This window comes from Scyliorhinus torazame, chromosome 2 (genome assembly GCF_047496885.1).
Source record: "Scyliorhinus torazame isolate Kashiwa2021f chromosome 2, sScyTor2.1, whole genome shotgun sequence".
Lineage (NCBI taxonomy): Eukaryota > Metazoa > Chordata > Chondrichthyes > Carcharhiniformes > Scyliorhinidae > Scyliorhinus > Scyliorhinus torazame.
This window is the reverse complement of record NC_092708.1, coordinates 55,628,673-55,654,926: the sequence shown is the minus strand read 5'-3', so window position 1 is coordinate 55,654,926 and position 26,254 is coordinate 55,628,673. Positions and strand designations below refer to the sequence as shown.

At 44.3% G+C, this 26,254-nt stretch overlaps 1 protein-coding gene across 5 annotated transcripts in view; it reads right to left on the bottom strand.

Annotated features, from left to right (window-relative positions):
- Positions 1–26,254, bottom strand: part of gtdc1 (glycosyltransferase-like domain containing 1) — a 609,229-nt gene that overhangs the window by 378,946 nt on the left and 204,029 nt on the right. For 4 of the 5 annotated variants that reach the window (XM_072471580.1, XM_072471570.1, XM_072471601.1 and 1 more), the window contains one exon: positions 5,023–5,190. The exons of the other annotated variant lie outside the window; for it this stretch is intronic. In XM_072471580.1, the coding sequence (XP_072327681.1) occupies positions 5,023–5,190 (168 nt within the window). The remainder of the gene's footprint in view (positions 1–5,022; positions 5,191–26,254) is intronic. 5 annotated transcript variants of the gene reach the window in all.

The following is a 26,254-nucleotide window of genomic DNA, read 5'->3' as shown; positions in this document are numbered from 1 at the left end:
GCGAACCTGTTGTGCAGGTCCTATATTACATCTCCTATTACAGTGGTTCACCACATACAATAAACACAACTAGCCACCACTAATGCTTTGGGTTTGATGGTTGTTTTGGGTTGAGTGAGCTTCTTTGATAGAGGACTGTTTTAAAGGGGCTATAATAGCCTGAGCACCATTTGGGTTAGAGAAAAAAAGAGATACAACTAGTGTTTCAGCTCCTGATTCAGTGACATCTGCTGTAAATTTCTCCTGCATAAATGCTGTGCAAGAAGAGGACTGGCTTGAGCTGTGATGCCCCCATTGTCAAGCAGTCTGTTGACAGTGACATTCACTTGCCACAAAGCTTGGTCACTTGGGCAAAATACCAGGAAGTAGACAGCTCCTAAAGCACAATATCCCTGTGTCTCTCTTCAGAATAAAGAGAGAAGGAGAAATTAACAGAAAAACAAAGGAAGGAATAAAATGCATTGAGACAGCAGTGAACATTAACATTAAACATGTAAAAAATAGCATCTGTCAATGGATTGCATACTATACTGGTCAAACTAGCTGACATGATGTCAAAATATTTGAAAAGAATGTGTGCGTTAAACAGTTTCTATCATTACCATTGTAGTCAAAAGATACATTGAAAAAAATTTCAAACAATCAAAATAATTTGTGAAAGAATGTCCAAAAAGTAAGATTGAATGACAGTAATGGAGAAGCTATAGGAAAAATAGTGGTTGAGATTTCATTTCTAACATTCCAAGCATAATATTAAATGTGCTGTGATTAGGAGCGAAGAGAAAGGGTGTTTATTTTTTTACAGATTGAATATGCGCTAAAAACAAAACTGGGGTTATCGAAGGTGATCACAGAAGGGAGGTGCAGGTAAATTACCACAAATGCAGAGGTTTGCAAAATATAGGGTTTTGGTCGGAAATGGGTTATTAGGCAGAAATGGTTTTGCTGCATTGAACCTGAGAAAGTACAGAGATGAGCCAGCACTTATCACACTGTGCAACTGCCCTGCTGTGGAAGTTTAACATAAAGTGGCAGCTGCACCCATAATCCCTCCACAAACAAACTCAAAGTAGCAGAGACATGATACAAAACAATGAACACATTCAGTTTTCTGACTTAATCCATGCAGCGAGGAAGTACGACCCATATACCAGAGCAGTTACAATGTTATCAGCTTTACAGGGTGCAAAACCAAAGCTTCAAATGATTGTGCAAGGAAGACAGAATTACTCTAGAAACATATCTATTTGAATTGATCAAGGGATGGAGAAAAGGGTTGTGGGGGGGGGGGGGGGGGGGGTGTTGGGAAGAGGAGGGGAAAGAGGACGGGAATATTGAGAGAGCAAAGATTGTTCAAATACAAACTCACAAATTCAGCAAAGCAATTCCAATTAAATGTTTGAAAATGAGTTCCCACTTCCATGAATTAAACTGTAAAACAGTTTTCAACACATTTCCACCACCTGCTTTCTCTTTATTGAGCCATTTCCCAAACTTTATTTTGTCCTTGGAGTGGCCACAGGGTCAAGACTAAGATATTTCCCTCTAGCCTGAGATGATTTACCTTCCAGTCCCAGTAAACTGAAAACAGGTAGATCAGGAGTGAAATCAGCCTGTTTCCCCTACTTTTCTACTTTATCTGTTCTTCTGATGCAGGTCCTCCATAATTACACTGACTACTTCCTTTTCCTTACCAAAAGATGTATTTTTTTTAGAAGGGATTTTTTTTCTCAGCCTACAACTCAAAAAGACGATTGAGCAACATAAATTGATCTTGGTAAGTTTATATAGGTACATAGGATTGAGGAGCAGCAATCATTTATGGATGATCTGGTTGTGGTCTCAATAATAATAATAACTTTTATTAATAATAATAATCTTTATTATTGTCACAAGTAGGCTTACATTAACACTGCAATGAAGTTACTGCGAAAAGCCCCTAGTCGCCACACTCCGGTGCATGTTCGGGTTAACTGAGGGAGAATTCAGAATGTCCAATTTACCTAACATCACGTCTTTCGGACTTGTGGGAAGAAACCAGAGCACCCGGAGGAAACCCACGCAGACACAGGGAGAACGTGCAGACTCCGCACAGACTGTGACCCAAGCCGGGAATCGAACCTGGGACCCTGGCGCTGTGAAGCAACAGTGCTACCCACTATGCTACCGTGCCGCCCACTTTCAACTCCACTTTCCTGTATGTCCCTTCACCCTCATATCCCTTGTTTCTCAAAAATATGTCTAACTCTGCCTGAATAAATTTCATGAACAAGCCTCCACGGTTTCTGTGGAAGACAATTACATATACTAATGATCCTCAGAGGAAAAGAATTCCATACACTACTGACCCTCAGAGAAAACAAATTGTCCTCGTCAGTCTTAAAATGGAGACCTCTTATTCTTAATCTTTGTACTCTGGATCTAGTCTCTCGCAAAGGAGGAAACATCCCCCAGGTATCTACCCTATCAAGATCCCTCAGGATCTTCTATGCTTTACTAAGATCACCTCACATTCTTCTAAACTCCTATGGGCATAGGCCCAACTTGTTCAAACTTTCTTCTTAGGTAAGCATTTCATCACAAGAATGAGTCAAGTGAACCTTCTCAATACTGCACACACATTCCAGATGTGGTCTCACTATTGCCCTGGATTCGTGCTCTTGGTTACGGAGAACTGCGTCAATCCCCCTGACTTTTCTGACCCCTATTACCACTACATTCCTATTGACTCCGCCAGCTGAACTACTTCCTGTACCACAGTGCAATGGTCAGTTCACTCATTCAACCAGCAGTCCCTGCTTCCGCCCCCACAAGCTACAAACACATCAAACTTATTTGTCAACTGCAAGAGATGACACTCTTTCACTTCTACCTTCTCAATCGCCTTACCTGTTGCAGTCACATCCTCCTGCCCCGAACAAGTGACAATATCTGAAGACCTTAACCTAAGGGGTGACACCATATCAAAACACACTTATCCATTTCCTATTCTATACTGACTGCTGTTCATCCATAACCCAGAACCTCACCCCAACCCTCTCTCTACAACCTTTTCTAGCCTTATTTATTTTCCCACTCATTTTGGTCCCTGACTTTGACTTTTGTACTCAACCACCCCCTTCCACCCCTCTCCCCACCCACTCTGGCCAACCCTGGTCTACCTTGTACATTCTTCATGGATTTCCCTCCCTTAACAGGGAAGAAGGAGGGATTGTGTTAATGTTCTGGACTAGTAACCCAGAGGCCCAGACTAATGCTCTAAAGAAATGGGTTTGAATTCCACCTGGCAACTGGTGGAATTTGTATTTAATTAACAAATCTAGAATATAAAGCTTGTGTCAGTAATGGTGACCATGAAAACTATTATCGATTGTTTTAATAATCCATCTGGCTTGCGAATACTCTTTAGATAAGGAAATCTGGAAACCTTCCTTAGTTTGGCTTATATGTGACTACAAACCCACAGCAATATGGTTGACCCTTACCTGCCTTCTGAATTAGCATCACAAGCTACTCAGTTCAAAGACAATTTGGGATGTGCCACAAATGCTGATCTTGCCAGCGATCCCCACATCCCATAAAAGAATAAAGGAAAAAATCCATCTCTCTTTCTACCATTAAAATCCTCCTCAGGATTTTTAATCAACTTTCTGTAACCTCTTCTAACCGATTTGGAACTTTCCCCCCTTTATTTATTAAGTGTTACGCTGACTCCTATGAAGAGAGATTATATACACTGGCTTGTATTCCCTGGAATTGAGATTTTTAGGAATTTGAAAGGAATTGATGGAAATAAACTTTTTCCACTGGCGAAGAAATCTTGGGCAGAGGACACAACCCTAAAATCACAGCCAGGCCATTCAGGAGAGATGTTAGGAAATACTTCTTTGCGCAAAGGATGTCAGAAATATTGAGCACTCTCCCTCAAAAAGCATAGATACCTGCTCAGTAAATAATTTTAAATCTACCGATAGATTTTTTTCTTGCCAAGGCAGGTGGGTAGAATTCAAAGATGAATCAGCCACAATCTCATTGAATGAGATGGAACAGACTCAAGGGGCTGAAGGGCCTACTCCTATTTCTATGCTTCCTCACTCCACCACTGTCACCATCAAGTAAGCAACTTGGGATATCTTTCTTTATTAAGGGTGCTCTGGAAATGCACAATATTCCACTTCCTAAGCCAAGTCTTACCTGTTCCAGTTAATATTTTCAAGGCAGAACAATTCATTACTGCACAACAGAAGTTAAATCTTCTGTTTAAGGATCTTGCATTATAGCTACATGCGATATACAAAAATCTTTCACTGACACAATGTTTCCATTGGGGGCCTTGAATTCCATTTCATGTAACCAACAATTAAGCCAAAGTTGAATTTAGCCAAAGTTCAGACTATGCAGTGGAAATGGGCAAAAACAATCTACATAAATGATCAGATCATAGTGTTATATTTCCTAATTATATTTTGTCTGTCACACACAAGTAATATTTAGATGATGGTCATATAATAGTGTTTTTTTCAAAAACTGATCCATTCAGTCAGTCTATTTTAACCAATAGTTTTGCACTACAGGGAGAATGGGTAAATTCTGTAACGTAAGTAAACATAATAAATAACCTCTTCTATGCCTTAATACATAAACATTAATAGAACAGAATGCAAAGGCAGATTTACCTCACCTAGTTTTTGCACAAATGTATTTTGACTTATCTGGGATATTTTAGTGCATTATTAGTATAATATTATGTGCACAAAAACACATCCCATTTTGAACAGCATAATAACACTAAGGAAAGGAAAAACACCACACGATCATACTGTTCTTCAGAAAGATTTACTCTCGAAATATAATTTAAATAACTTTACTAGAATAGACTTACTTTGAGACTATGAGCTACCAACATTCTTGATAATGCAAAGTGCTTTTATTACAAGTTGTCGATAGGTTTGGAAGCCATCTTATTAGGGGAAAAGTTAATGAGTTACAACAACAAAAATGACAACATGTAAGCTCACCTACCATGAAATCACTTGGTTGTATCCATACTGGAAGTCTCTTTCCTGGCTTTTCCGGACAGGATATACCAACTGGTTCTCATGAAAATATAGGACCTTTTTCAATTTGGCAAGGTCAGGTCGGAGGGCAACCAGTTCAGCCAGGTTAAGGACTGAGCTTGTGAAAAGGACCCTATGAAACAAGGACAGCAGTGTTTGCAAATATTGAACATGTTCCATAGGATATCTATCAGTCCCTTCTCCCACACCAAAGCAGAGAGAAAAAAACCCTACAGGGACACATCAGAAGCTGAGCGTTAATACCATGTAGCTGCACTGAAAGTTTTGATCTTTTAAGGCAACTGCTATGAACTCAAACTAAAAAGAGTTGGCATCACATTGGTCTTTTGAGTTCTGTTACTGTAAGCTGGAGCATAAAAAAGGGAGACAAGAGGATTTTATTGAAAGAGGCAGGAAAAGTGATATCTGAAGGATAAGTGGAACAAAGATAAGATTGAATGGGGAATACTTAGATTGCTGGAGTCATTAAAATTTCCTATTTCTTGTAGGATTTTGCTGTGGAACGACCACAATATTGTTTTATGAGTGAAATGGATATCTAAAAAATGTTTATTTTGGCAAACTGTACTGCAAACTGCTGACTAATGACTTCAGTGTCCCCCTAGAAATGTATTTGGCCATAGTAATTTTGAAAGTTAACTGGAGTCAATTAATCTTCACCTTCTGGAAATAACAAGTTAATCATGAAAAATAATAAGTACAGGATTCTCCCATTTTAAAAAAAACTAAGATATTTTCAGCACAGATACTAAAATGATTACAAAGAAATGAGGTTTGAAAATAAATTTTACATCGGCTGTGTCCTGAGCAGCAATGTGGGAAACACAGCATATCGCCAATTTCTCACAACGCTGTTTTCAATATTTTCTAAGTGTCTAAGACATCATTGCCATAACTGTTGCCCATGGTAATATTACAAATATAATGAAAGGTCCTTAAACAATTCTAAGATGTATGAAACTTCCATCATAAAGCCATCCAAAATAAGTACATCTCGTCTAAAAGTGACTGCCAAAACCACCAAGAATAATTCATAATAAAAATGCAAAATAGTATCTGTTGAGGGAGAAAGAAAGTTAACGTTTCAGGTTGATGAATGTCAACTCGGTTTATATCTCTACAAATGCTGCCTGACCTGCTGAGTACTTCTAGCTTTTTCGTTGATATTTCAGATTTTCAGAATCCACAGGATTTTGCTTTTGTACCATAATTCATCAGGGAACTATGTACATTGTATAACGCATCATGCAACTATAGGTGTAAAAAAATTAAAAGCCTCGATGTAAAGCAAGTTTTATATGTTGTCAAATTTTCTCAATTCAAGCATTTTTTAAACTAAAATTACTGATCATTTCCATCAATGAACTTCAAATGAGTCCTGGTATGAAACCACATTTCTGGTATGATACCACATTCCTGGAATCAATTAGATATAATGAAACAATGACTCTTGATACTCTTGTACTATGTAGTCAGGTTTTCCCATCACAAATGTTTAGTCACTAAACCATTAGAGACACAGCAAACCCATGTTTTGATGCATTTACCCAGGAAACCATCAGCTATTCAGGACAGATATGGCATTACCTACCTACGCTTATTCAATGAACCTCAGAGGATGACTCACAAATAAAAAGGACAATTTGTGTGCCTTGTTTATTTATTGAAGCTTTGTACCTGTGGGTTGACAGCTGCTTAATTAGATATTGTAACATTTTATTGCAACATTAAGGTGCCAAGTTTTTTGATCCTCCATTTATAACTACAACATGAATCTTCTGATCTGGCATGCCTAGGTTCCTTGAAGCCCATGTGTCAATTTGCATACACCAGCCTCCCGAGCTAGCACATCCACTAGGGACTAATCTCATCATCCTCACTCGCCGTTACCCTCTGCTACTTATTCCTTCCCTTTTATCATCCAGCCAAACATCCCCCTCGGGTTCCATCTGCCACAGACCTGAACTTGTTTTTCTTTCTCATCTCTTCTCATGCCCAGAGTGTTCATCTTGTTCACAAGACCCACTTCCCATTTTGTAACTCGATTTTAGGGGAGATGGTGGCAGACTGGTAATATCACTTGTCTAGTGGTCCAGAGGCCCAAGTTAATGACCCGGGGACATAATAAAATTTGGAACAGAAAATCAGTAAAGATGACGATGAAACTATCATTGATTGTCGTAAAAATCTATCTGGCTCACTAATGTCCTTAAGAGAAAGAAATCTGTCATCCTTACCTGGTCTACAGATCCACGGTACTGAAGTTGACAAGGGCAATTAGGGATGGACAATAAATGCTGGCTTTGCCAGAGATGGCCCATCCCATGAAAGAATACATAATTCTCACTAAACTGATGACCTGTCAATTTCTTTTCCTGGCCTCCTCGTCAGACAACGTGCCTCCTCCTTTTAAAATCTGTCATCATCAACCCCACCTCAAACATCTTACCAAGACCACTCTGGCCTCCCACTACCTCGTGCCTCACTAATTTGAACAAGTTTTTCGAGGAAGTGACAAAGATGATAGATGAGTGAAAGGCAGTAGATGTTGTATACATGGACTTCAGTAAAGCCTTTGACAAGATACATCATGGTAGACTGGTATAAAAAGTGAAGTCACATGGGATCAGAGGAGAGCTAGCAAGTTGGATACAGAACTAGCTTGGGCATAGAAGACAGAGGGTAGTAGAAAGGTGTTTTTCTGAATGGAAGGCTGTGACTAGCGGCATTCTTAAGGGATCAGTTCTGGGGCCTTTGTTGTTCGTGGTGTATATAAATGATTTGGAAGAAAATGTAGCTGGTCTGATTAGTAAGTTCGCAGACGACACAATAATTGGTGGAGTTGCGGATAGTGAAAAGGATTGTCAGATATAAATTGGTTGGAGTCTTGGGCGAAGAAATGGCAGATGGAGTTTAATCCGGACAAGTGTGAGGTAATGCACTTTGGAAGGTCCAAAGCATGTCGGAATTACACAATAAATGGTAGAACTCTTACGAGTACTGACAGGCAGAGAGATCTGGGTGTGCATGTCCACCGATCACTGAAAGTGGAAACGCACGTAGATAAGGTGGTCAAGAAGGCATACGGCATGCTAGCCTTCATCGTTCGGGCATTGAGTATAAAAATTTGCAAATCATGTTGCAGCTGTACAGGACCTTAGTTGGACCTCATTTGGAATATTATGTACAATTCTGGTCGCCACACTACCAGAAGGATGTGGATGCTTTGGAGAGGGTACAGAAGCGGTTGACTAGGATGTTGCCTGGTATGGAGGGCATTAGCTATGAGGAGAGGTTAGATAAACTCGGTCTGTTCTCACTGGAATGATGGAGGTTGAGAGGCGACCTGATAGAAGTCTACAAGATTAGAAGTGGCATAGACAGAGTGGATAGTCAGATGCTCTTTCCTAGTGTAGGAGAATCAAGTACTAGGGGACATAGGTTTAAAGTGCATGGGGAAAAGTTTAGAAAAGATGTGCAAGGCAAGTTTTTTTTACACAGAGGTGGTAAATATATGGAACGCGCTGCCCGGATAGGTGGTGGTAGCAGGTGCGATAGTGGCATTTAAGGGACATCTAGACAAATATATGAATAGGGTGGGAATGGAAGGATACGGACTCCGTAAGTGCAGGCGGTTTTAGTTTAGGCAGGTACCATGGTCGACGCAGGCTTGGAGGGCCAAAGGGCCTGTTCCTATGCTGTATTGTTCTTTGTCCCTTCTTTGTACCATTTCTTCTCCAAAGATGAAGAGTCAAACTGACTCAGCTTTCTTTCCCTATGGATGCTCCCGAACCAGCAATTCCATGCTTGAACCTTTCTAATGAGGTTTCCGCCCTGCCTCATCTCATGTCATGGTGACCATGATACACAGTTCTTCTTAATCCTTCTCAATCTCTCTATAAGCTGTGCCACCATTGATCGTACCATCTTCTTCCAACACCACTCAACCGTGGCCTAGCTGAGTGGATCTGTCGTCATCTGGTTCTACACGTGCCTATTCAATTATCACCAGATGGTCTCTTGCAATGACCTCCTCTTTCCATCCCTAACTCTGGAGTACCAAAGGGTCAATTCTTGGCCTCCTACTTCTCATCTACATGCTGGCCCTGGAGGTATATCTGAAATTTTAATTGCTTCACCACCACTTAAGTTGCCCAGGCTCTAAGCTCTGGAATTCATTCTCTCAACCGTTTGACTTCTCCCTTCTCCTTGTAAAACTTACCTACAGCCTGCCCCAACTTTAGGTGATCCATTCTAACATTCCCTGAAGTGGCTTGATGCTAAATTTTGTTTGATAATTGCAGTGAAGCAATTTGGCAGTTCATCATGTTAAAAGTGTTATGCAAATGCAAGTTACTATTGTTGCTGAAAATACATGTAGATGTAGTGTTTTCCTTACTATCACTCTTTTGAAGCCTCCACTGCCCATGTTGTAAAATTTCTTGTGCAGCATCCAATCCTGGATGAGCCTGAATTCTCTCCAATTAAACTTTGGGAAGACAGAAGCTATTAATTTTGGCCCCTACCACAAATTCCATTCCTTAGCCATCAATTCCAGACCCCTTTCTGAACATTGTCTCAGGCTGAACAATACCACTGCATTCTACTTGATCCTGACTGAGCATATCTTCTCTGTCACCAAAACTGTCCATGAAAATTTGCTCACCACCTATATCCGTGCCCATCTGTTGTTTGAATCTCTTCATTCAAATTTCAAACGCTTTCAAAACACCACAATAGTCCTAAGTAAGGTCATAAGAGATATATTCTGCAAATATAGTGCATAAATACCCCAATCTACCTCAACCTCTCTGCAGCGCTTGACTTGTGTCCATGCCATCCATTTCCAATGCTTTTCTCTGTCCAACTGCCCTAACATGATTCTTTTACCTACATAGCCAATCATAGCCAAAGTGCCACTAACAATGGCTTATTTTCCTGCCAGCCCACGGAAACCTCCAGAATATACCAACCATCTATCCTTGACCTTCTTCCTCATCTACATGCTGCTTTCTGCCTTCACCATGCTCAAACATCGATTCATCTTCCATGTGCATGCCAATAGCATATAGCCCTCGCTCGCCACCATTATTTTCGCCCATTTTCATTGCCTCTGTGTTGTCAGACTGCTCCAGTTTTCAATGACTTGCAATCACTTTACCCCAGCTAAACACAGATAACTCAGTCATCAATTTTGGCCCCCACCGCAAACTTCATATCCTTGCCATCGAATCCATGCTTCTCCTATCCCTAGCTCAGGCTGAAACAGTCAATTCACACCTTTGTTATCTTTAGCTGTGTTGCCAAAAGAGGCTGTATCCACTCCAGCATAAAGGCACCTGATTTCTACCTCCACAACATCGCCTGTCTCAAACAATCTGCTGCTGAAACCCTCGATCAAGCCCTTGTCAAACGTTTCTATTGTCATGCTTGCCTCTAGGACCCATGTTCTGGAATTTCCAAACTAAACCTTCCATCATTTCTATTTGCTTTAAGACCTTCCTTACCACTTGCCTTTCCTGCAAAGCTTTTGGCCATCACTCCTAACATATTCTCTTTCAGCTGATCATTCAATTTTTACTGACATCTTGAGGCATTTATTGTATGTCAAAGTTCAATACCCCACTGTTTAAAAAGGAAGGAAAAATCAGGGAATTACAGACCATCTGTAAAAGGGAAAATGCTAGTCTGTTATAAAGGATGTGAGAATGGGACACTTAGAAAATACCAACGGGATTAGACGAAGTCAACATAGATTTATAATGGGGAAATCATAAATTGTCAAACATACTGGAGTTTTCGGAGGACATAACTAGGAGAATAGATAAGGGAGAACCAGTGGATGTGGTGTATTTGGATTTTCAGAAAGCTTTTAATAAAGTCCCACATAAGAGGTTAGTGTGCAAAATTAAAGCACATGAAATCGGGGGCAATATATTGGCATGGATTGAGAATTGGTTAGCAGACAAGATACAGGGAGTAAGAATAAATGGGTCCTAGTCCAAGAATACGCTTATGGTTAATGTGCAGGTTCAGTCAGCAGTCAGGAAGGCAAATGCAATGTTAGCATTCATGTCAAGAGGACTAGAATACAAGAGCAGGGATATGTACTTCTGAGGCTGTATAAGGCTCTGGTCAGACCCATTTGGAGTATTGCGAGCAGTTTTGGTCCCGGTATCTGGGGAAAAAGGATGTGCTGGCCTTGGAAAGGGTCCAGAGGAGGTTCACAAGAATGATCTCTAGAATGAAGAGCTTGCCATATGAGGAGCAGTTGAAGGAAGAGGGGGGATCTTATTTGTAATTTCAAACTTTGAAGGATACGGAGAGGCCTAGATAGAGTGGATGTGGAGAGATGGTTCCACTAGTAGTAAAAACTAGAACCTGAGGCCACAGCCTCAGACTGAAGGGACGATCCTCTAAAACTAAGATAACGAGACATTTCTTCAGACAGAGTGTGAGAATCTGTGGAACTCATTGCCACAGAAGGTGTGGAGGCCAAATCACTGAGTGTCTTTAAGACAGAAATAGATAAGTTCCTGATTAATAAGGGGATCGGGGTTATGAGGAGAAGACAGGAGAATGGGGATGAGAAACATATCAGCCATGATTGAATGGCGGAGGAGACTCAATGGGCTGAATGGCCTAATTCTGCTCCTATGGCTTCTGGTCTTAATACATATCAATGATTTGGCTGAGGGAACCAATGAGAATATTTCCACGTTTGCCAACGACATAAAACTTGGTGGGAATATAGGAGTGGTCAGGAGAATGTAAAGGAGCTCCAAGGCAATTTAGACAAGTTGAGCGAGTGGGAAAATACATGGCAGATGCAGTATAATGTGGATAAGTGTGAAGTTATTCACTTGGGTAGGAAAAACAGAATGGCAGAGTATTACTTGAATGGTGATAGATGGGGAAATGATGCATAAAGGGGCCTGGGGTGTCCTTGCACACCAGTCACAGAAAGCAAGCATGCATGTTCAGCAAGCATTTGGGAAGGCAAATAGTTTGTTGGTCTTCACTGCAAGAGTATTTGAATACAGGAGCAAGGATGCTTTACGCTAGCTGTGGAGCGCGAAGGTGAGACCACACCTGGATTATTGTGTGCAGTTTTAATCTCCTTACATAAGAAAGGATATACTTGCCATAGAGGGTGTGCAGCAAAGATTCATCAGACTGATTTCTGGGGTGGCAGAATTATTGTATGAGAAGAGATTAGGTCAACCAGGCCTGTACTCACTGGAGTTTCAATGCAAGAGAGGGGATCTCATTGACACATGTTAAATTCTGACAGGGCTGGATACAGGTATGATGTTCCCCCTGGCTGGGATCCGAGGATGCCATTTAGGACTGACATGAGGAGAAACATCCACTCAGAGGGTCGTGACCCTGTGGAATTCTCTATTACAGAAGGCTGTGGAGGCTATATTTAAGAAGTAAATAGATAGATTTCTAGATACTAAAGGCATCAAGGGGTATGGGGAGAGAGCAGGAGTATGGCATTGAGGTGCAGGATCATCCATGGTCGTACTGAATGGCACAGCAGGTTCGAGGGGCCGAATAGCATACTCCTGCTCCTATTTTCGATGTTCCTATGTTCATATGAATGGAAGTTTTTTAAAACATGAAGTTTTTAAATCCGAAATACAACGTTTGAACATGTTTCGCTCGTTGCTTCACTCTTCTTCAAGCAGGCTTCATTAAATTCCTGGTAGCTACTCCAGTAGCTCATTCCAGCGTCAACAGCGTGTAACATAATGGTGAGATCCAGATTCCTTCCACAATCCCAATCTCTGGCATGTCAACGTAGAGGATTGTAGAGTGAAGGTCACGTCCTGCCTCATAGAAAGTAATGGTAGTGAAGGAGAAACAAGGTCATATTAACCCAGACTGCTCTCATTCACTCCTGAACAACTGACCACGCAATTGCACGGACAGAGGCTGAAGAACAGGTCGAATTAAAGGAAAAGGTTATCAAAAAAACCATAAAAAACTTGTGTCAAGTCATCCACCAATCAGGAGAGAACTAATTAAGAAACTACTTTGAAAATTAAGTCTTAGCTTCAAAAGTAGTCGAATAATAATCTAGAGAAAGTATTCCAACATTGTGGCCTCTGCTCCATACTTGGTCAGTATTAACAATATTTTGGTTCATGTTTTGTAAATTTTTTCCTTTCTTAAGTAGAACCAAGTATATTGGCAAAAAAGGTATTCGGCAGATTGCAACATCTGGTCTTAAACAATACAGGGCTATTTTGTATATTCTGGATAAAAAGTAAATATTTAAGGTCTCAATGCTCATTAGGTCACATTAGCCCTGTGCAGTATAAATACAGCGGAATTCCATTAAGATGAAAAAGAATTCTGCCAAACATGCTTACAACAGATATAACTACACAGCAGAAAACGTTGAATATCCAATGTTCTTTGTCAGGGCTGTATTTTACTGAATCATCACCTATGGAATACCGAAAAGAAACAACTACTTAGAACGTACAGCAACAAAACATTCGTCCCAAGCAGTCCATGCGGAAAAGTTGCTCCACTCTAGCCTGTTTCTATTTTCCCTCATCTAATTCTTTCAGAATAACCCTCTATTCCCTTCTTCGTCACATATTCCTCTAACTTTCCCTTAAATGAAGCTATGCTACTCGCCTCAACCACTCCCTATGGTAACAAGTTCTACAATCTCTACACTCCCTGAGCAAAGAAAGTTTTTTTCTGAAATCTCTAATGCATTTCATGGTGACTATCTTACGTCCCTAACAATGCTCGTCCCCACAATTGGAAACAATCTCGGTATCTATTCTATTAAAACCTTTAATTATTTTAAAATAACGCTATTAGGTCACAAAAAAAAAAGATCCAGACTGTTCATCCTTTCGTGATAGATGTAACCTCATGTTTGGAATAATCTTTCATGCACCCTCTCCACTGCCGCAATAGCCGTTTTATAATATGGTGACCCGATCCAGGCACTGCATCCAAGGCACTATGGAGTGCCAGTGGTCTAACCAAGGTTCAATACAAGTTTAACATAGCCTCTCTACACTTCATTCATCGCCCGCCAGAAATAAACTGAAATGCTTGGTATGCATTTTTTGTTACCTTATTAACCTGTCACAATCAGAACATTTTGAAGAATCGCTTTGCAAAAGCTATTTGTTTTATCATTTCATTTTGGCTCTGTCGATTCATTTAATAAGCTTTAGGATATCAGGGCCCTGATCTGGGTGTGTGGTTAATTTTGACAGAGCTTCCCTAATCCATTGAACTGAGGTTGAAGAACCTTCACTAGTTATTTTGTTACTAATTACTAGGAAATAAGGGAGAGTATCAAATTGAAGGAAAAAGCATACAAAGTGGCAAACATTAGTGGGAGACGAGAGGACTGGGAAATCTTTAGGGGGCAACAGAAAGCTACTAAAAAAGCTATAAAGAGTAAGGTAGATTATGAAAGTAAACTTGCTCAGAATATAAAAACAGACAGTAAAAGCTTTTACAAATATATAAAACAAAAAAGAGTGGCTAAGGTAAATATTGATCCTTTAGAGGATGAGAAGGGAGATTTAATAATGGGAGATGAGGAAATAGCTGAGGAACTGAACGGGTTTTTTGGGTCGGTCTTCACAGTGGAAGACACAAATAACATGCTAGTGACTGATGGAAGTGAGGCTATGACAGGTGAGGACCTTGAGAGGATTGTTATCACTAAGGAGGTAGTGATGGGCAAGCTAATTGGGCTAAAGGTAGACAAGTCTCCTCGACCTGATGGAATGCATCCCAGAGTGCTAGGGAAATTGCAAATACACTAGTGATAATTTACCAAAATTCACTAGACTCTGGGGTGGTCCCGGCGGATTGGAAATTAGCAAACGTGACACCACTGATTAAAAAAGGAGGTAGGCAGAAAGCAGCTAATTATAGGCCAGTTAGCTTAACTTCGGTAGTAGGGAAGATGCTGGAATCTATCATCAAGGAAGAAATAGCGAGGCATCTGGATGGAAATTGTCCCACTGGGCAGACGCAGCATGGGTTCATAAAGGGCAGGTTGTACCTAACTAATTTAGTGTAATTTTATGAGGGCATTACCAGTGCGGTAGATAACGGGGAGCCAATGGATGTGGTATATCTGGATTTCCAGAAAGCTTTTGACAAGGTGCCATACAAAAGATTGCTGCATAAGATAAAGATGCATGGCATTAAGGGTAAAGTAGCAGCATGGATAGAGGATTGTTAATTCATAGAAAGCAAAGAGTGGGGATTAATGGGTGTTTCTCTGGTTGGCAATCAGTAGCTAGTGGTGTCCCTCAGGGTTCAGTGTTGGGCCCACAATTGTTCACAATTTACATAGATGATTTGGAGTTGGGGACAATGTGTCCAAGTTTGCAGACGACACTAAGATGAATGGTAAAGCAAAAAGTGCAGAGGATGGACTTCCGGTTGCGGCTATGCGGAGCTAAGTCGCACGTTCGGCAGCTCCCGCTAAAAACTGACTTTTGGGCTCTTTTCAGGGCCCGTAACGGCGCTTGTTCGACGTTTCCCAGTGTAGGAAGGGGACAGCAACATTCTCCTGATAGTGTATGGATTGGACCAGGAGAGGGGCGATTGAAAATGTGGCATTGAAGTAAAGAAAGGTGCGAGGGAGGAGGACCAAGATGGCGGCGGGCGGAGACCAGGCAGCGTGGAGGCAGTGGATGCAAGAGCAGCAGGAGCTTCTCCAGTGCTGTTTTAAGGAACTGAAAGCAGAGCTGCTGGAGCCGATGAAGGCTTCAATTGATAAGCTGCTGGAGACCCAGATGGCCCAAGGGGCGGCGATTCAGGAGGTCCGCCAGAAGATCTCGGAGAACGAGGACGAGATCCTAGGCCTGGCGGTGAAGGTGGAGGCGCACGAGGCGCTCCACAAGAAATGGCAGGCGAGGTTCGAGGAGATGGAGAACCGGTCGAGGCGGAAGAACCTGCGGATCCTGGATCTCCCGGAGGGGCTGGAGGGATCGGACGTGGGGGCCTATGTGGTCACCATGCTGAATTCGCTGATGGGAGCGGGGGCCTTTCAGGGGCCCTTGGAGCTTGAGGGTGCCAACCGAGTACTGGCGAGGAGGCCCAAGCCCAGTGAGCCGCCGCGGGCGGTGCTGATGCGGTTCCAACGGTTTGCTGATCGGGAGTGTGTGTTAAGGTGGGCCAAGAAGGAGTGGAGCAGCAGGTGGGAGAATGCGGAGATCCGGATCTACCAGGATTGGAGCGGGGAGGTGGCGAAGAAGAGGGCCGGTTACAACCGAGCGAAGGCAGTACTGCACAGGAAGGGGGTGAAGTTCGGTATGCTGCAGCCGGCACGTCTGTGGGTCACCTATAAGCACCGACACAATTATTTTGAGTCCCCGGAGGAGGCATGGGCCTTTGTTCAGGCCGAAAAACTGGACTCGGACTAGGGGTCGGGGACGAGGGGTCGCGGTGGAGGGATGGTTGGAGATTGTTGTGTTGTGTTTCGAGGGGGGGTTCCTTGTTTTTCGGGGGTTGATTGGGCATTGTTTTGGTTAGGTCCGCCGGATGGGCTCGTGAGGAGGGGGGGGGGGGGGGGGGGGGGAAAGAGGTAAACTGCTTGGGGGGTTGATGGTCGGTATGGGAGTTGGGGGTAGTGGGACCGGGCCTGGAAAGAGAGCTGCGCCAGAGGAGGCGGGGACGGGCGAGTGGAAAGCACGGGCTTTTTCCCGCGCTTAGGGTTGAAAGGGCAGGGACGGAGTTTTTGTCCCGTGCTGGGAGTGGAATGGATGAGAGCCTGCTGGTGGACGGGGGAGGGGGGGGGGGGGGAAGAGTTCCACACTGGAGGGGGGTCATTGGAGCAGCGGGAGTGGCTGGGGTCAGCAGGAGTCAGCTGACTTCCGGGAGTGCAATGGGGGGAGCAATGCAGCCAGGGGGAGCAATGCAGCTATGGGGGGACCTAGCTGGTCGAGGGGGGGGGGCGGGGGGGGGGGGGGATGGGGGGGTGGAGAGACCGGGTTGCTGCTGTAATGGCCAAGGGGGAGCTGGTGTTGGTAGAGGCGGTCGGGGCGGGGGTCTGCAGCTGTAGGGAACGGGTCGTGCGGGGGGCTCGAGCCGTGGCTGGCCTAGGAAGGGATATAGCTAGTCGGCGGGGGAGAGGGGCCATGATGATAGAGGACTGTGTGCCTCAGGTCATACATGAGGATCAGACGGGGTTCGTGAAAGGGAGGCAGCTGAATATTAATGTACCGAGGCTCTTGAACGTTATAATGATGCCGGCGATGGAAGGGAGGCGGAGATAGTGGCGGCGATGGATGCGGGGAAGGCCTTTGATAGGGTGGAATGGGGGTACCTGTGGGAGGTGTTGAAGAGGTTTGGGTTCGGGGAGGGGTTCGTCAGGTGGGTGAGTCTGTTATATGAGGCCCCGGTGGCGAGTGTGGCCACGAACAGAAGGAGGTCAGAGTATTTCCGGCTACACCGGAGGAGGAGGCAGGGGTGTCTCCTGTCCCCCCTGCTCTTTGCGCTGGCAATTGAACCCCTGGCCATGGCGTTGAGGGAGTCGAGGAACTGGAGGGGGCTGGTGCAGGGTGGGGAGGAGCATCGGGTGTCGCTCTATGCGGATGATTTGCTGCTATATGTGGCGGACCCGGTGGGGGGAATGCCGGAGGTGATGAGAATCCTTAGGGAGTTTGGAGATTTCTCCGGGAACAAGCTTAATATTGGGAAGAGCGAGCTGTTCGTGGTGCACCCAGGGGACCAGGAGAGGGGGATTGGTGATGTCCCGCTAAAAAGGGCGGAGAGGAGTTTCAGGTATCTGGGGGTCCTACATAAGCTTAACTTCACGAGGCTGGTGGAGCAGATGGAGGAGGAGTTTAAGAGGTGGGACGTGCTGCCACTCTCCCTGGCGGGTAGGGTGCAGTCAGTTAAAATGACGGTGCTCCCGAGGTTTTTGTTCCTGTTCCAATGCCTCCCCATCCTGATCCCGAAGGCCTTCTTTAGGCGGGTTAACAGGAGCGTTATGGGTTTTTTCTGGGCGCAGGAGACCCTAAGGGTGAGAAGGGTGTTCCTGGAGCGGTGCAGGGATAGGGTGAGGGTTGGCGCTGCCTAACCTCTGTGGGTATTATTGGGCCGCCAACGTGGCGATGGTGCGTAAGTGGGTGATGGAGGGGGATGAGGCGGCATGGAAGAGGCTGGTGATGGCATCCTGTGTGGGCACGAGCCTGGAGGCGCTGGTGACGGCGCGGCTGCCGCTTCTTCCAACGAGGTATACCACAAGCCCGGTGGTGGCGGCTACCCTCAAAGTCTGGGGGCAATGGAGACGTCACAGGGGGAGGTGGGGGCCTCGGTGTGGTCCCCGATTCGGGGGAACCACCGGTTTGTCCCGGGGAGGATGAATGGAGGGTTCTTGAGCTGACACAGGGCAGGTATCAGAAGGATGGGGGACCTGTTTGTGGCCGGGAATTTTGCGAGCCTGGGTGAGCTGGAGGAGATGTTCGGGCTCCCCCCGGGGAACACCTTCAGATATATGCAGGTAAGGGCGTTTGTTCGGCGGCAGGTGGTGGAGTTCCCACTGTTGCCGCCACGCAGGGTCCAGGACAGGGTGCTGTTGGGGGTGTGAGTTGGAGAGGGGAGGATCTCGGCAACATATCAGGTGATGCAGTAGGAGGAGGAGGCCTCGGTGGAGGAGTAAAGGGTAAGTAGGAGGAGGAGTTGGGCATGGAGATTGACGAGGGGACGTGGGCGGATGCCCTGGGGAGAGTGAACTCTTCCTCCTCTTGCGCGAGGCTCAGCCTCATACAATTTAAGGTGCTGCATAAGGCTCACATGACCGGGGCAAGGATAAGCCGGTTCTTTGGGTGCGAGGACAGGTGTGTTAGGTGCTCAGGGAGCCCAACAAACCACACCCACATGTTCTGGGCATGTCCAGCGCTGGAGGACTTTTGGAAGGGTGTAGCGAGGACGGTGTCGAGGGTGGTAGGTTCCAGGGTCAAGCCGGACTGGGGGCTCGCATTATTTGGGGTGGCAGAGGAGCCGGGAGTGCAGGAGGCGAAAGAGGCCGGTATTCTGGCCTTTGCGCCCCTGGTAGACCGGCGAAGGATTCTTCTTCAGTGGAAGGATGCGAGGCCCCCAAGAGTGGAATCCTGGATCAACGATATGGCGGGGTTTATTAAATTGGAGAGGGTGAAATTTGCCTTCAGGGGATCGGTGCAAGGGTTCTTCAGGTGGTGGCAATCGTTCCTAGACTCCCTGGCAGAACGTTAGAAGATGGTCAGCAGCAGCAGCAACCCGGGGTGGGGGGGGGGGGGCTTGCGGGAGGGGTTGGTTCATTTTATTTGAGTGGGCGTGTATATTTGCCTCTGTGTTGATGAAGGCTGTTAATTTATTATTTATGTATATGGGTTGGGGTGGGGGGGGGGGGGGTTGTTCTTTTCTTTCTATATTTAGTTTTTGATATTTTGTGAAAATTTGAATACATTTTTTTCTAAAGTGCAGAGGATACCGGAAGTCTGCAGAGGGATTCGGATAGGTTAAGTGAATGGGCTAGGGTCTGGCAGATGGAATACAATGTTGACAAATGTGAGGTTATCCATTTTGGTAGGAATAATAGCAAAAGGGATTATTATTTAAATGATAAAATATTAAAACATGCTGCTCTGCAGAGATACCTGGGTGTGCTAGTGCATGAGTCGCAAAAAGTTGGTTTACAGGTGCAACAGGTGATTAAGAAGGCAAATGGAATTTTGTCCTTCATTGCTAGAGGGATGGAGTTTAAGACTAGGGAGGTTATGCTGCAATTGTATAAGGTGTTAGTGAGGCCACACCTGGAGTATTGTAGTTCAGTTTTGGTCTCCTTACCTGAGAAAGGACGTACTGGCGATGGAGGGTGTGCAGAGGAGATTCACTAGGTTAATCCCAGAGCTGAAGGGGTTGGATTACGAGGAGGTTGAGTAGACTGCGACTGTACTCGTTGGAATTTAGAAGGATGAGGGGGGATCTTATAGAAACATATAAAATTATGAAGGGAATAGATAGGATAGATGTGGGCAGGTTGTTTCCGCTGGCGGGCGAAAGCAGAACTAGGGGGCATAGCCTCAAAATAAGGGGAAGTACATTTAGGACTGAGTTTAGGAGGAACTTCTTCACCCAAAGTGTTGTGAATCTATGGAATTCCTTGCCCAGTGAAGCAGTTGAGGCTCCTTCATTAAATGTTTTTAAGATAAAGATAGATCGTATTTTGTTGAATAAAGGGATTAGGGGTTATGGTGTTCGGGCCGGAAAGTGGAGCTGAGTCCAAAAAAGATCAGCCATGATCTCATTGACTGGCTGAACAGGCTCGAGGGGCCAGGTGGCCTACTCCTGCTCCTTGTTCTTATGTTCTTATGTACAGGTGTTTAGTTAGCCCCTTTAGAACATCAGACTCAGTAACTTGTCATGAGAATGTCGCTTTAAGAAATGGTTAGCTGCTCATGTTACTGCAGTGATGTCAGAGTGTGGGTGGAGCCGAGCTCTGGTTCTGCTTTTTAGTTTCACTTTGAGAAAAAGCTTGGGTGTGTCTGGGTTTTCCAGTGAGCTGCAGCTGAAGTTAAACAAAGAGCTGTCATGTTGATCTCTGCCGTCCAAAGACTATCTCTGGATCATTTGGTGAATTCAGAATTATAAATGTTCTCAATAGTGAAAGTGAACCTAATGTCCTCCTGTTTAAAGGTTTGTTAAGTCTTTTGGATGTTAAAAGGACAACTTAAAGGATTACTTAGTGCCGTAGTCTTTGGGGGTTATCTTTGAATTAATGGTTACTAAGATATTCATTGTTTGTTTTAAAAAGGTTAACTTGAGTTCATAGAATAAACATTGTTTTGTTTTAAAAAAAATACTTGTCCATTTCTGCTGTACTATAGAGTGAGCCGTGTGCTCCCCATACCACAATCTATTAAAAGTTGTGAACTCCATGATACAGTTTGGGGTTCTCTAAACCCTGACCCATAACAAACTCCACTAGTACTGACATTACATTAAAAAAACAAAAAGGATCAAAGTTTTTCAAATATATTGATTTTTTTTTCCAATTAAGAGGCACTTTAGTGTGGCCAATCCACCTATCCGGCACATCTTTGGGTTATGGGGTGGGACCCATGTAGACACGGGGAGAATGTGCATACTCCACACGGACCGTGACCCACGGCCGGGATCGAACCCGGGTTCTGCCGTGAAGCAGCAGTGTTAACCATTGCGCTACTGTGCCGCCCCAAAGATCAAAGTTAATGGAATTATTTATAACATTATTAAACGAAGGCTACATCCAAATCTGTGTATGTTGGCGGAAAAGGATAAGTGATTCTGGAGTTTAAAAAAAGTGGGTACCCTAAAAGGAAAACAATGTTTAGTTGAGAAGATGTTAAACCTACTAACAAGTCATGCTAAGAGACTTTTAAGAAGGAGCACTATTAGTGACATTCACTCTTTTAAATATCCCATTGGCAATGATTTAGTAAAATACTGTCATGACGGTGAACATTTGATATTAAACGGTTTCTGATGTGTAGTTATTCTCCTTGTAGGCTATTCTCCTTGTAAGCATGTTTGGCAGCTTTTTGTCCATCTTAATGGAATTCTGACAAATTGTGCATTGCTGACCAATGTTTTGATAATAGAGCAGCCAGCTGGAATTCTGAAAATAATTGCACATCAAACTGGACCTAGTCAGAAAAGGTCTCTGATGCCAGTTTCCTGAACTGCAGCTGAACTCCAGCTTTCTACATTCTCTTGTTTCTTCAGGATGTGAGTCTGACCTGAAAACAGACTGCATGTATCACAAAAAAGAGAGAAAGACTGCATATCCTGTGACTGCTTCTTGCAGCTGAATTAGAACAAATGTTTTAAAAAGGGGAATTGAGAGATTCATCAGCCAATGTGAGACAGGAGTACAATAATTAATGTCGCAATAGCGTGTATTCAGAAACTTGGCTGAAAACCGTGGATTTGTAAAAATATAAATGGTATGATCTCAAAGAGGTCGGCATCTTTTAGCAGGCCAGGAGGAGATAGGGGAAGTGGTAAATTTTGTCATTGTTAGCCCTTTTGGATATACAATAAATCCCTTCTGGCAATTGGAAGCATACAAGCTTACTTTTTTAAAAAAATGTTTTTGAAAAAAAGAACAGACGTTGTCTTGATGGCTGCACTGAGAGCCTTTTGCTCGGAGGAAGTCCCTGGAGGCTCCATCGGCCCCTCTGGGGAATCCTTACCAACAGCTTTTTTTTTAAATGAATGGAGAAGAAATTTTTGTGTAGGTGGTCGGATTACCATGTCATTTTCAAAATTCACACACAAAACCAGAACTATTTGATGCAAATCAGTGTTTTGGCAGAAATAATTGACACCTGCTATTAATTTTCCAACTTTAAAGGTAGCTTTAAGTCACCATTAACTATTTAGGACATTATAAATAAAGCTGCTGAAAATAGATGAAAGTCTTGTCCTTGGTGACCAAGATCCCAGACAACTTGAGATTTGGGGCAGTGTTGAGCAGTGTTTAACATTCCGATTTTAATACAAATTCTGGATTTATACATTCGGCATGCTACCATCAGAGAGAGACTTGGTTATATTGAGAACAGTAACACTTTGTATGCCTGTGTTGCTAACTTTTGGTTGGCTCTTAATTCGTAATTTGCTCTGTTTGTTTAACCTTTGCTCTAGAGTCGCCAGGTATCTTTATGATACCGCCACGAGGTTCAAGTTCAAGTAATGATCAATAACTCAACACACCAATTAGTAAGATTCAAATCAAAACACATTTATTATACACAGTAAATCACTACTCATGCATAAACTCTACTTTCTAAACTATTCTTATCACTAAAAGGCCTATACTTAGCTTCGGACTAGCCCACCAGGTCAGGGGAACAAATGGCCTTTCGTTCAGGTCCTGAGTCTGCAGGATTCAAAAGCTGGTATGGACTTGTAGCTCAGAGCGCCTATCTCGTAGCGAGCGTTGACTTGAGACTTACTTGGTTGATGCGGCAGCGAGGCAGGTCACTGTCAAGGGTTGGTGTGAGCTGCTGAGTGACCCTGCCAAAGAAGGACGATGTGAACTTGGGGGCTTTACTTTATAGTCCCCAGGGGCTTCCCGCCCTCCGGGGCGGACCCCGTACCTGGTTCCAAATGATTGGATTGCGTTCCGATCATTTGGATCGATTTCTCCAATACTGGAGTTGTTCCCTGATCGCTGGGCGGTCCCTAAATGTCTGTTGGGCTTCCTTTGTCTTGGCTCCTGCTGGCGCCGAGGAGTCTGGCTTGGCTTTATTCACCTTAACTGTTGCAATTGTGCCTTGGAATTGCTCAATACTATGCAGATGGCTGCTGGTTTCAGTGCTGTCTGGTTCCTTCCAGGTTTCAATACACATGATTTCTGTATTTGCTAGTCTTTGTCTGTGTTGGCTGAATTTCCCTTCAGCCTTTGCGGTTCTCCATTTTAAGTCGGGAAGTGGCCAACCCAGGTGGCTACACTTCCTGCTTGTGATCCCTAACGCGAAGTGTGAAGGATCACATAACTGCGTTGTCTTCACTCCCTGACCCGGCAAGCACTCTTCTATGGCCTCTACACTGACCATAACTATGCAAGAAAAATTTTAACTAACAATTTCTAAGTGGCGCTATGTCAAAACAGGGACATGCATTACAAAATTTAAAAAACGGTACCGCTAACTGTCCTCAATAAACTACACTCACTAAAACATTAAGTCATATTAACTTCCTAAACAATATAAAATAATAGCAGCATTTACATTTTTCCTGGCTTGGCAGTCAAGCACAGGGTTGGACAATCTTTCCATTTCTTTATTTACAGAAGAACGCAAACGAATGTCCTTTATTATAGATCGAGGGGTTCGGGGTCCTGAGGATAACTGAACATAGGGGATCTTATTCTGTAAACCAGGGTGCGAGCGCGGTAGGCTCTCCTTCACCATTTCCTCATGCGGATAGTCTGCACGATGCTGCTGAGTATCGCCAACACTAATAGGGATTCGACTACGTAGGAAAGGGAGTAGTACCATGTTATGAGCTTATCACACCATGATGGTGTGGTGTTGCCTGTTACTGGGCTCTGGGTGCTATGGGGAAGTGAATCATTAACGGTTGGGGGGGTTGGGGTCAGGGGGTTCGCGTTCGCGCGCAACCGCATACACATTGCAGTAACGACGAAATACACGTATGACGTCTTCATTGTTGTCTTATTCTTTCTCTTCTCTTCTTTTCTTTTCCGTTGCGTCTCTTTTCCTGGAGCTTCTGGAGTTCTGTGGGATCAAGCATAGTGTCTGTTACTATCTTGGTTTAATATCTCGTCTGTTAGTATGTCGGTCCTTTAGTGCCAATTCTCCTTTTACAATTTGTCACCATGTGTGACTCCCTCATTTTTTTTTTAAAAACCGAATATTCAGGATAAGACACACTTAAAAATACTGAAAAAGTGCGAGCCGACTCGCAGGCTGTGCGATTTACCATCCAAATGTTTGAGGATCTAAATAGCGTAGGGATGGCAACCTGAGGGTCGCCTGAAAACAAAACAAAACTTTTTGAACCAAAAATGCCGAAATGAGGTGCGTATGGGCCGCGACGGGTAAGAATTGGATGAAATCCCCGGGTACGACGGCGACCAATGCCGTGTGTGCTCGACCCGAGCGTAGCTGACCAGAGGGGGTGGTCCTAAGGCAGGGCGGAGACCAATGCCGTTTCCCCACTGCCTGAGCAACCGTCAAGAACGGGCAAGAAATGTAGTCATCGTGGGGGGGTTGCTGTATTGGTTCTACCTTTGAACCAGAAGAGCAGTTATGAACGGGGGTCTGGCAGGCACTCAGCGGTTTCTGCCGATGAGCGTGCTGGCAAGTTCTCATAGGTTTCGGCAGACAAATAAAGCGTGGGGCCGTGGAAAAAATTTCCGATCATACAAACAACACATAATAATAACAGTAATAAACAACATTAAACAACATGCTGCAGGTTCCATCAGAAAGGACACAGTTTCTCTCAAGCAGTTCCTTTTTAAAACATCACCTGGACACCTCAGTTATCAGTTGCGAACAGGATCGCAAAGGGGTTCTCACTTTGGGAGTCAGACTCAAACTCGTCATCTTCTCCCGGATGCCATACTCTCGAATGTATAAGGGCTGATAGGGCTTCATGGTGCGATTTGGGGTCCATCTCGTCGTTCCGGACGAGCCTGAATGAATTATCGCGGTGCCAAAAGGTGGTGTCTAGTTCTGTGGGGACGGAATCGTCATCGTAGGGCAGTGGTCTTTGGTGGGGTTTGTTGAGGAATGTGATCAGGAAGGGATCACTCGAATCGTGGTCAGATTCGCTGGGTGTGGGTCCTGTTGCCTGGGGATAGTAGGGAGGCGTGCTGTGGCTATTGTCTGAGTCACAGTCACTGCTGCTGCTGTCTGTGGCCGTTCCGAGGCAGAGTCTAGAGGTCGGGGGTGGAGTCGAGGGCAAGTCCATGGATGTGGTGGGCGTATTGGGGGAGGGTAGGGATACGTTGGGTGTGGGCGGGGTGTGGTCGCTGCATCGAGCATGACGTGGTGTGCGTGGTTGGACTGTGGGCCATATGCCTTAAGCTGGTTAATATAGAACCACGCAGTCTTTCCGTTGGGGTACTTAATTTTATAGACAGAGAGGCTTACTTTGTCCGCAATGGAGTACGGTCCCGAATATTTAGGTGACAAGAATGTGCTGGGGTTATAGATGGAGAACATGACCTGCTGTCCTACCTCAAACTCAGTCGCATGCACTGTCTTGTCGAAACAGGCCTTGGTCTGTTTCTTCCGTGTGTCTAATCTTACTGCGGCTGCTAGCTGAGCCGTTTTTACATTCTCCACTAACTGTTTGACTGCGTTCTCGTGCGTGAGGGCCGTCACTTCGGGGCTGGTCAAGTCCAATCCTAATAAAAATTCTGTGCCTTTCATGGGGCATGAGAGTGTGTGGGGTGTAACCTGTGGATGTTGAAATAGTGTTGTTGTTCTGTTGGACCATTTTTCGGAGGGTTGATTTTAGGGTCCGATTCATGTGCTCCACGATACCACTTGACTGGGGGTGGCATGCGATGTGGAATTTTTGGGTAATGCCAAATATCGTGAGGACGTTCTTCGTGACACGTCCCGTAAAATGGGAACCTTGGTCGGATTCAATGCTGCGGGGGAGTC